General features: G+C 43.2%; 1 protein-coding gene across 1 annotated transcript; it reads left to right on the top strand.

The window, feature by feature from the left end:
- The first annotated feature begins 642 nt into the window (after window positions 1–642).
- On the top strand, window positions 643–8,442 carry TUBB6 (tubulin, beta 6 class V). Its single transcript, XM_014938560.1, has 3 exons — window positions 643–751; window positions 1,880–1,990; window positions 6,811–8,442. Exons 2-3 carry the CDS (start codon window positions 1,930–1,932, stop codon window positions 7,872–7,874), a joined length of 1,125 nt encoding a protein of 374 aa, XP_014794046.1. The 5' UTR covers window positions 643–751; window positions 1,880–1,929; the 3' UTR covers window positions 7,875–8,442.
- The last annotated feature ends 3,064 nt before the right edge of the window (window positions 8,443–11,506 follow it).

The raw sequence follows: 11,506 nt of genomic DNA, 5'->3' as shown, positions 1-11,506 counted from the left end.
CCCCTCCCGCCCCCGCTGGCTTGCGGGAGCCGCCGGGCGCCTTGCGCCGGGGACGGGCGGGAAGGCGCCGGGCCGCTTCTCCGGGCCGTCCGGTGCCGCGTTGTGCCCGCCGCCCCTCCCGTGCCCCCCGCCAGCCGCTGCCGCCGAGAGGCGCCGGGCGCGCTCGGGCCGCGGGGCACCGCGCATCTGCCTCTCCCCGTGACCATAAAAGGCTTTGGGAAGTGCCGAAACCAAACGGGACTTCTTCCTTTATTTATTTATTTTTAATTTTGGTTGGTTTTTTTTAAAAAAAAAACTATTTTATTTTATGCTTAAACTGGCCGAGCCGTGGCTCAAAAGCGGGCAGGGGCGGCAGAAGCCCGAGCAGCCCCCTCCCCGAACCCCGCAGCTCGCCCGGGCGGGGAGCCGGCCGGCCGCCGTGTGTCCGTTCGGGGTTTGAATCCCGGTGCCTGCCCAGCTCTCCGTGCCGTCCTGGGCAGGGAGGGGCGGCGGGCACGCCAGGAATTCGGCAGCTGCGGCCGGGCCGGGCCACCCCCCCATTCCCGCTCCCTGGTCCCTCCACCGCGGGACCGGGGCGCTGGGCAGCAGCGGGGTGCTCCGCAGGGACGAGTTCCCAACCCACTTCTCCTTTTCCTCCCTTAGTTTTGGGAAGTGATAAGCGATGAGCATGGCATTGACCCAGCCGGAGGCTATGTCGGTGACTCAGCGCTGCAGCTGGAAAGGATCAATGTCTACTATAATGAATCATCGTGTAAGTGTGGGATGGGGAGGGGTGCGGGAGAGGGGACGCCGTGGGAAGGGACACACAGATCCAGGAGCAAACGGGTCTGTGGAGCTGTATTGCACATCTGGTTATGCTCCTTGCGTGCCATCAGCCCCTCAGTTGATCCCAGCTCACCCCATTATATGCAGGAAAGATTATCTATTTCTTATAAACTGGTAACTGGGTGTTACCTCCCCAGGCAGAGAAATGGCACAAGGGGCTGTCCTCAGGGTCTGGAGGTGGTGGTTTGTTTATTATTTAGCACTATGCTAGGCATTTGCTCTTCTAACATATTATTATTTCATCAGATGTGTCTTATCAATTGCCCCAAATTAAGCTGTTGGTTATATGAGCCTGCATCTGTAGTACTCTAATTTCATGACTGAGAGGGTTGGGCCATGGGAAATGGAGAACTCTATGATGATTCATTAATAAGATACCAAAGGAGCCCAAATCCTCTGAGTCAGTCTGGTGTGAAGGGTGTTAACTGTGTAAAATGGGGATCGTGAGTCCTTTAGGCTATTGACATGAACCTGCAAGTGCAAATGTTTCATCGTTTGTCCAGCTCAAGTTAATTCATATTACTTCCCTGAGTTTTCTTGAACAATTTCAACTGGATACAGATTCTTTGTGCTTTGTGGTAGATGTGCTAATCTAATACTGTGTACCACTTACACCAAGTAGCTCTTTCAGTGGAGGTAAATCCTTCAAGCATAAAAGCTAGTGAAATTTATTAGAATCATTTAAACATGAACCCTTCACTCAGCCCATTATTTATAGAAAAGATTATCTACTTTCTTATAAAGAACATGTCAACTATATTTTTTCTAATCAGAAACTTTCCTTCTTCATATCTATTGCTAAAAAAGAGCTTACAAAATGTAATATACCATCTGTATGACCCCTCAAATGTAAGGTCTGTTTTTAAAGGAGAATTAATTTGTTCCCATGGTGCTGGGGTTTTTTTATCACCATTACTTCCTGTATAAGAAATATTTATACATGTACAATCTATATTTGACTAATAATATGAGATGTACTGTAGTTGTGTATTGAAAGTTATAACTGTGTTAGCTTATTTCAGAACACTAAGGGAATACTTGCTTTTTATTGTAGCCCAGAAATTCGTACCAAGAGCAGTCTTGGTGGACTTGGAGCCAGGAACCATGGATAGTGTGCGATCTGGTCCTTTTGGTCAGCTCTTTCGGCCTGATAATTTCATCTTTGGTATGTGGATGTCACTTCTTAAAAAACAAAACTATCCAACAGGTGTTTGATTACCAAGGGAATGGTTAAAAAGCATTTAAGCTCCCTATTCCAAAGTGATCATTAATACTGAGAAATGCTAATAGCTTAACAATACAATTCCAATTATTTGTAAGTCAGCTAAAAGATCCTGTTAACTAAAAAAAGTAATTTTTCTGTTAATCGTTTCTTCAATTAGCAAGCTACTGAAAGTTTCCTATGGTATTCAGATAAAATACATTTGCTTTCTATATATATATATGAACTCCAGAGGAATTCTGAGACCACTGCCCTACAACAAAATGCATGGAAATTCTGCAGAAAATGAATGGGGCAGGGGGGTAGCGGGGGGGAGCCTCAAACACAAACCACCAGACTACTCTTCACTTGAATTCACACTAAATGCTTGAGCATGAAATCGTTTATAGGCTGTGTAATTTGACTTTTTCAGCAGATCCTTACAGTATAGTAAACAGTGGAGGAAGAACAACTGCATAATGGGAAACACTGTTACATAGAACTAGTTATTGGGTTATTTTCCAACATAGTGAGGAATAGTCTAAGAGCATGTGGGGAACTTCTGGTTTTGCAGTGTTCTTGCAGAGGGTTGTTTTGGCCTTTGCTGTTTTACTTTGGACTTCTGTAGTACTTTCCATTAAAACTTAAAAATACACATTGCCAGGATTAATTTTCTTAGCATCCATATGAAGTACGGAAGCATTATGCCTTTGCAAGAAAGGAGAAACAGTGTGTGAAAGTTCAGTGATCCACTTGCTGAAACAGGAAGCCTGAATGAAAGCCACCATGAGAACTCTCCTGTCCTTTTGGTTTCCAAGTCTGCACTAGCCACAAAACACATTTCCTCCTGCCAAGGCAAGCTTAGGTTGCAACTTAGTTTGGTATACTGTGTTAACATAAGGAAGGAACAATGCCAGGGACAGAGAGAGAAAAGATAAACATTATTTGGGTGGTATTAAACTGAAGTCTGGGTTGTTGCTGTTGAGGTGGGGACTAAGAAGCCACACAGAGTCACTTTAAGCCTTTAACTAACTTTTAATGTTATCCCTATTGTTCTCCTGTATAGTCTATGGCAGAGATGTTAAAGGTCTCTTTCAAATGAATTTTAAGTTACAACATGTAGAAGTTATCTTGGGGAGAAAAGCCAGAGAGAGGCAGCTTTTTATATTCAGGTTTCTCCTTTCACTCCCTTTGTCCTGCACAGACCACACAAGCTCTCTGAAAGTGAATTCACCTGACCTATGGAAACACCTGAACTGGAGCTTTACATTTTAGCATACCACCAGGAAAAACAGAGCAAAATCAATTCAGAGAGTCTTCAACAATAGTTCAGTTCACTGTACGCCCTTCCTGCCAAGCTAACAATGAACCAACAGCATGTGATCGGCTTGTATCTGACCGAGGCCCCTGCCAGCATCAGGCACTGTCCTCCCAACCTGCTGAATAATGCAGAATGGCTGCCTGAGCGCTGAAGTAATGATCTTCTGTGTCAAAAGCCAACAAAGCATTTTGTTTTCTCTTTCAAATATCTGCCCTGGGCCCACAAAGGATTTTGTGGCAGAAGCTGGCAGTTCCATACTTGCTGTATGCCAGCATGTTAGGACTCATTCTGATGGAGATGTTTTCTGTCTCTTCTTGTATATACCTGCATGTGCCCATGTCTCCATAGCAAGTAACTGTGGACCATCAATCAGGATTTCATTCAGGTATATTGGGTACATGATCACACACTCCTGATACAGTAATTTTAGCTCAGGCTGGAAGGAGATTGAGGTGGGCACAGAATAATCCTTGTGCTTTAATGCTTGTGTTGACAAGGTAGTGATCTAAAAGGTGAAGAAGCACAGGTGGAATGAACTTGCTGTACAAGAGCAGCAGGTCTGCTGGCCTTCTAACAGCATACGATTGCCCACCAGGAACTGCTGTGAACTCTGATGTATCTCCTCTTGTTAACCTCATTCATACATTTTTACATTTGTCATTCTTTTCTTGTGTATGCCTCTGCTAGCTTTGTTGCATAGATATCAGCCCAATTTAAGTTTTGTGAACTGGTATGGGCAACCACAAAATGGCTGTTAGCCAACCGAAGGAGCTGTCTTCCCCTCTCTAAGTCTTACTGTGTTCTGTACCAAGGCTGTTCATACTGGGCTTTTAAGTCTTAGAGTGCAAGCTACTGCTCTGTCTTCCCAGGTTTGTCTTTTATTTCAAGCAGTGGAGAAAGGAAAGAAGAAAAAGAAGATTGCAGGAAATAGCTGCCATTTTAGAAATTAAAAAAATAAACTGACTATTAGACAAATGGCTTCTATGCATGTGCAGCTCAACCTGAACACATGTAATAACAGTTCAATGTGTTGGAGAAATAAATAGTGGTGGAAGGATCTGAAGGTACAAAGAGTGCAAACTTACGGGATTGCTTGATGTAGACTTTCAGTGTACAGTGAGAAGAGGCAGAATGCTAGAGACAAGCTGCATACAATGCAGAGCTTCCAGGATTGGCAAAAGATCTGCCAAGTCTTGATTTTTGTGGACACAGGCTCATTTTCAACCTAGAGATTTAGTCCTGGTGGGAATTGGTCATTTTATGTGGTTGTCTTGAGATTTTCAGAGATGGGGTAAGGTACCTGATAAGTGGAGGGCATCCAGTGGGGTTTCACAAGATCATGATCAAGGTTTCCAGGTATGTGGCAGCCTTGTCAGAGCCATGGTGCCTCCAGACTGTACTGTATTGTCATGGGTGAGAACTCAGGAGCTTCCAGGGCTTATTGTACATGTTCTGTGTGGTGGTCTTACAGCTTGATAGAGCCAGTGGGTTTGAAATCAGATTACTGGGCACATGTGTGCACAGCAGGAAGTTTCAAATGAAAATGTGAGACCCTAGGCAGGTGGCTGACTAGTGGACCAAGTGTAGTGACACCATGGGAGCAGCCGATAGCTGTGGGCTGGAAGGAAGCCATTAGTATTGGTGTAGGCAGCCACTGCTACAGTTACACTCAGCAGTTTAAATACAAAAGCTGTATTAGTGCAATAGAGACTGGCGTTGTCTAGGAATTTTTGTGATTTATATTAAGACTGAGGGAGTCTAGCACACTTGAGTGCCAAAAGGAGGACGTCTACCACTGTATTAGGCATTTTACCTCCAAACATAATCTGCAAACTAAGCAAAAGCAAGTAAAATCAGTCTCTACTGATTTCTTCTTTTTTCCCCGTGAAAATATCTTTTCCATGTTTGTGAGAGTAATTCCCACTCTCCTCTTACCTTGTTCTTTGTTCCTTTTTTCCTTTCTCTCTCTTTCTCCATTCTTTCCTTATCTCACTGCCCACTGAAGGACAATATAACATTTACACAAGAGGCAATCTGCAAAATAAAGTCCTAAACTCAGAATTTGGCCGTGTTAGGATCCATCTACATCTTGGAGTGATGTCTGCTTGTTCGTGTGCAGCCTGATGTGCTGCCCTACCTGTAGTAGGGGATCTGCTTAAGCAGACCACCGATGGTTACGAGCATGTTCAATTCTGGAAGGATATTACTTCGTGCTTTGCCCAGCTGGGCAGGAAGTGTTGAGCTCCCTAGGTTCAAAGAGAAAAAAATATAGCAACACATAGAACAATGCATTAGCTAACCAAATACATCACAAGGAAACTAAGGGTGAAAATAAAGTGCATCATATTTAAACAATGTCCCAGCAAGCAGTTTCCCTGATTCGTATGTTTGGCACCAACACAGTGCACTGGGAATTGAAATGAGACATGGTAATAGGAAGGAAGGGGATGGTCTTGGAGAACAACGCAGAAGCTGACAGCCCTATACCTAATTCTGAAACTATTGCTCTTTCTGATTACCACTCACAAGTGTTACCACTAAGTTACCACTAAATGACACATGTGGCACAATATATATATGGAGTAGTCACTGTGAGGAACAGGAGTATTAAAATACTGGTCCCCCATTTAATCCTCCTTGTTATCAAAGTAATAATAAAATAGTGACATAGCAAAGGATGCAGATTGTCCATCTTAATAAATTAAGCAGCACGTAAAAGGAAAATGGAAGCCTTGGGGAAAAAATAAGGGGCTCATAAAACATCAGTGATCCAGTTTTGCAGTTGCTTTGCAGATCTTGAAGAATAGTGAGTTTGTAGGGAAACCAGTAAAAGCTAAAAGGTGCTTAATAACTTCCAAGCTTCTGTAATAACTTTCTTGAAGCTTCTGCTGATCAGTGTTTTCATTCAGGCTAGGTAACAGTGAATTTAAAGAAGCTATAGTTCTCGATATAACAAGTTAAATAGGACTTCTGAAGCCCAGCCTTATCCTTGAATGAAAACAATACCTCTGTGTCACATGGGAACAGTCCAAGAACCTTTCATTTAGAAGTGTGTATCTGTGATTTAACTTGGTATACATCAATGGACCTTATAAACAGACAAGTGTTTAAATACTAAACAGTCATCTTGTCCTTACGGAATAAGCAGGGTCGGGAGTGTGAAAGCTTTCAAAACAAGGAATCAAGATCATCTTTGCATTTATGGAAGGTTAAATACCAAAAAAGAAAAAAAACACCCAAAGGCGTTAATGAAGACTACCAGGGATTTGAGGCACAAGGAGACTATATAAAAAGTTTATGTTGATACTTGCAAAGACATTTGTAGGCAAAACTGAAGAGGACAGTTACCTACCCAACAGATTTATAGCAGCTTTTGTTACAGACATGAATCCATTTGGCATGCAAATACCAAACCTTACCAATAATTTTGTATCTCTTCTTTCCCTATTTTGTGTTGTTTTAGGACAAACTGGTGCCGGAAACAACTGGGCTAAAGGACACTATACAGAAGGGGCAGAGTTGGTTGACTCTGTGCTTGATGTAGTAAGAAAAGAGTGTGAACACTGCGATTGCTTGCAAGGATTTCAGCTCACTCATTCCTTGGGAGGAGGGACAGGGTCTGGCATGGGAACCCTACTCATCAGCAAGATCCGAGAGGAATATCCGGACAGGATAATGAATACCTTTAGTGTCATGCCCTCTCCAAAGGTTTCTGATACAGTGGTGGAGCCTTATAACGCTACACTCTCGGTCCACCAACTGGTTGAAAATACAGATGAAACCTATTGCATTGACAATGAAGCTTTGTATGACATTTGCTTCCGCACCCTGAAGCTCACCACTCCAACATACGGTGATCTAAACCACTTGGTTTCTGCCACCATGAGTGGGGTGACTACATCCCTGCGTTTTCCAGGCCAACTAAATGCTGATCTCCGGAAGCTGGCAGTAAATATGGTCCCTTTTCCACGCCTCCACTTTTTCATGCCAGGCTTCGCTCCTTTGACAGCCCGGGGCAGCCAACAGTACCGAGCACTCACCGTTCCAGAGCTCACTCAGCAGATGTTTGATGCCAAAAATATGATGGCAGCCTGTGACCCAAGGCATGGGCGCTATTTGACAGTGGCTACCGTCTTCCGTGGTCCCATGTCCATGAAGGAGGTCGATGAGCAGATGTTGGCTATCCAGAACAAGAACAGCAGTTACTTTGTGGAATGGATCCCAAACAATGTCAAGGTGGCTGTGTGTGACATACCTCCTCGTGGCCTCAAGATGGCTTCCACATTCATTGGCAACAGTACTGCTATTCAAGAGCTCTTCAAAAGGATCTCGGAGCAGTTTTCGGCCATGTTCAGGAGAAAGGCCTTCCTCCACTGGTTCACAGGAGAAGGAATGGATGAAATGGAATTTACGGAAGCAGAAAGCAACATGAATGATCTGGTTTCAGAGTACCAGCAATACCAAGAAGCAACAGCAAATGATGGAGAGGAAGCATTTGAAGATGATGAAGAAGAAATCAATGAATAAAGAAATTAGGTGCGCTATTTTCCAGGCCAAATTCTCAAATCTGGATTTCTAATAATTAAGCTTATAAATCCATATCTAGGCTTCAAAAAAGAAAAAGAAGAGCATGAGTCTTGGATGTTAGAGGTGCTCTTTAGAGTCCATTGAGGTCGCTGAGAACTGAGGACACTCAGTATTTCTGAAAATCAGGCCATTTCTATTCATTAGACACATGTAAGGCATTCTGTTAAGACTTTGACCTGGGAGTCTGAACAGAGAGATTGCTAGTTTGGGATCTTTTTTTTTTTTTTTTTCCAAACAAAGTTTGTCATCCCTAAAGTTGTACAAGAGAAGACGTAAAATAGGCATGAAAAGCTACGAAATGGAGCTGCGCTATTTTCATCCAATCATGAGTAAGAAAATCTTGTGGGTTTGAAGTATTCATTCTGTACCAAATGTACAATACTAAACTGCCAGGAACAAAATTCATTCATAATAAAAAGTTTATAGCAATTCTGTACAGTAACTTTTAACAGTGATATTTGACTCCCGTCCTCTAAACTGAAAATAAAAAAGGTTAGTATCCTCTGCAGCAGAAGTGTTTTGGGCAGTCCGTGCTATATAAATATCCAGTGAGCTGCAGGGCAGAGGCTGGATTTATGCTATGTGGCTTCATCTCTTGCAGCTGAACAATCACAGGTTACATATATATGAAATCTGTCCATTTGTGATGTGTTCTGCAAGGACCCTTGGGCTTTAAAGTGGCACCTCAGTACCCTGCTGGTCCCCTGTTTTTCTGGCTATCACCAGAAGATTGCTGGTGCTATTCCTGTCTCCATTCCACCTAGCCCATATGGCTGAAGTTCAGATACTCCACAGAACATGGCAGGAGAGACTATGTGTTGATATATCTCACTATCTAGTTCACCACCACACCTATAGATGCTATGGATATCTGTCTGGACAAATTAAGGGTGAAGTACAATTAAAAGCATTTATCCACAATATTCAAAATGGCTGGCAAAACGAAAGATAAACAACAGTTTATCTGCTTATGCTAAAGCTGAAACAGGAAGGTCTCTTATCTTACCCAGCTCACTTGCTGCCTTGACTAAAGCGGCTGTTGGGCATTTGCTCTTCTTGCATGCTTTATGTTTCTGCTCTTATCAATTAAGCAGCCCTTCTCCATGAGAGAGCCTCTACCAGAGAACACTGTCTACACGGAGTCAGGGAGTCTCTTATTTAGGTCAGTTTCTAGGCAACAAAACAAGCAAACAAAGGAGAAACCCTCCGGAAATCCAAACTTTAAATGTTTCAGGAACTCCTTGCTCTTTTTCTTCTCGCCTTCAGAAGCACTTTGTAAGCAAAAACGTTGCTTAATACTTAAAGAGGCCCTTCACAAACACAGTGTAATTTCCAAAGATCCATTGCTCCTAACAAGGTGATGTTATGTTTTGTTAGTTTGGGATTCAGGGAATGAGACAGTATTTTATAAAGTGTATGAACCGGGCAACTGTTAATCACATAAGCTGAAGCTGTCTGCCCAATTAGGAACTAAACTGGTTTTAATCAAGTACAAATTTTTCATATGAAGTGACTTCACAGGCTGGAACATACTTACCAAAGTGGCTTTGGCACAGGTCTACAGGCAGAGACTGGGAGGGCCGGCCTGATTACCATTTGAAGGGTCATGATGGAGTCAGCAAATTCACAGGGGACCACGTTCTATGCAATGACTAGGGAGGCATAAAGCATTTATGAATTGCAATAGAGCACCTTCAAATATGCATTTTATAAATGTTGCAGTATGTTGTAGCTATGTATTTATCATGGCATGAGGTTACACTAAAACAGAATACACGCATGAAAGAGAAATTAACGCTTAGTGCAATATATGTCCCCACCCATGGGCAATAAAGCCATTAAACTTAGAAGTGTAGCTGCTGCTTTGTAAATGGCAGGCCCTTAGCTTCACCAGTGAGGAGAATGTGTTGCAGGCTCAGAGCCTGCCCTCACAGCCGTGGCACACACTTCATTTAAAGCACTAGCAGAGCTTCTGCTGAATGAAGTAAAAGCCAAACCACCTTACAGCTTGTGGACTGCATTTTCTTGTAATACAGAATTCTTAACTAGAAAAAAAAAAACCCAAACTTTAAAAATCCAGGAACGTTGGAGTCTCTAAATAATTGAGTTAGCTATTCGCTTGGTGAACCAGCCTATTTTTTATTGCTTTTTGTATGCTGGTTCAAAATCCAGAATATATACTTTGAGCCTGTGGAATCCAGACCTGAACACGTCCTCTGATTCTGCTTGGACTCGGCCATTCTCTCGCATGTGTTTACTTGGAACTGTTTGAATTTCTGGAACGGGGGGAGACAAACTAAGGCCCTCTTTAGAAAAAAAGGAGACAGATCTTCCATCTGATCTTAGGGAAAAAAACCAACCCAGAAAGCAGTAGTGGGAACACTGGCAGAGGACCGGATTGCACATAAGCAGTAAGAAAGCCGTGAGAAGCACAAGTGGTTCCTGTTCCTCTTCAGTCAAACAGCTCTAATCATCTTCCTTTCCTGACATAAACCAGAAGCTTGTTTTGGTAACAGGTTTGGTGAACAATCCCTTCGGTTGCACTTCCTTTCAAATAACTTCCTCCTTTTTCCTTGGAAACCTCTCTTTTTGGAATCCACCTGCCAAGTCCCACTTAGCTTTGTTCCTCTTCTTTTCATGTTCCTCACCTATATGTTTTCCATTTCTCCCCTAGGTTTTCAACCGACTCTCTTGCACCTTTTCTTTCTGTGCCAGGCCCACCTTAATTTTCTCCTTTTTCCTGCTTTGCACCTGACCACGGGGAAATACACAGGAGCAGGCTGCCAGGACAAGCCAGGCTAAGGAGGTCTAGAAGCGCAGCTCCCAGCACCACCGACACAAACACCTCTGCCAGCACCTTAACCAAGCCACCGTAGGCTCTTGATTTCTCTGCAGCCTTAAATTACTTCTCCCCATTTCTTCTCTTGCATTTCTATCTCCTTAGGAAAAGGCAGTCACCTCCTGGGAACAAGGCCAGGCTGGGAAAGAGGGTCTAAACCTGCTCCTTCTCCCAGCATCGGGAGGAGCAGGGCACTCAGTGGCTGCCTCCGTGCCCCTGCTACAGCAGCGCTGCTCAATCTGCTTGCAACAAAAATTAATCTGGCCTCATCGGCACCACAGCACAGACTAAACCCAGCTCTCTTGATTTACATTAAACTACTTGAAGTCTTAAATTTGTGAGTAGGAGGACGCTAATAGTCCTCTTTAAAGAAGCAGGTTGGGTAAACAGCTTTTTTTTTTCTTTTAGTATCTTTGATTCCAAAATCCCAGCATAGTTAACTTAGACTCAACAACAGACTACACAAAGCAAGTTAGTGCTCTAAAATCAAGGCCAAAGGACTTGCTTCTCCTTTCTGTTATGATACGCTTATTAATTACATGCTGCAACTAAACAAGAATGAGATACAAAAGCAGACAGCACAAACAGCAAGTAAGAGAAAACATTTCCTGGGAAGATGATACTTCTGCAGCGTGGTAGTGCCATTGTGAAGTGTTAGGTTAGGGGTTTTTTTGGGAGGAGGGGTGGTTGGTTGCATTTTTGGTTTTCTTAAGGAAGGAACAAGGAAATGCAG

This window comes from Calidris pugnax, unplaced genomic scaffold, assembly GCF_001431845.1.
Source record: "Calidris pugnax isolate Ruff unplaced genomic scaffold, ASM143184v1 scaffold13, whole genome shotgun sequence".
NCBI classification, from domain to species: Eukaryota; Metazoa; Chordata; class Aves; order Charadriiformes; family Scolopacidae; genus Calidris; species Calidris pugnax.
Note: the sequence above shows the minus strand (reverse complement) of the source record. Positions and strands in the feature narration are given on the sequence as shown.

What these genes read in the sequence shown, in the direction of transcription:
- TUBB6 (XM_014938560.1), top strand. Translation starts at nt 1,930, where the DNA reads ATGGATAGTGTGCGATCTGGTCCTTTTGGTCAGCTCTTTCGGCCTGAT. An exon ending in GCCTGATAATTTCATCTTTG is followed by an intron (nt 1,991 to 6,810) that starts GTATGTGGATGT and finishes GTGTTGTTTTAG; the next exon opens with GACAAACTGGTGCCGGAAAC.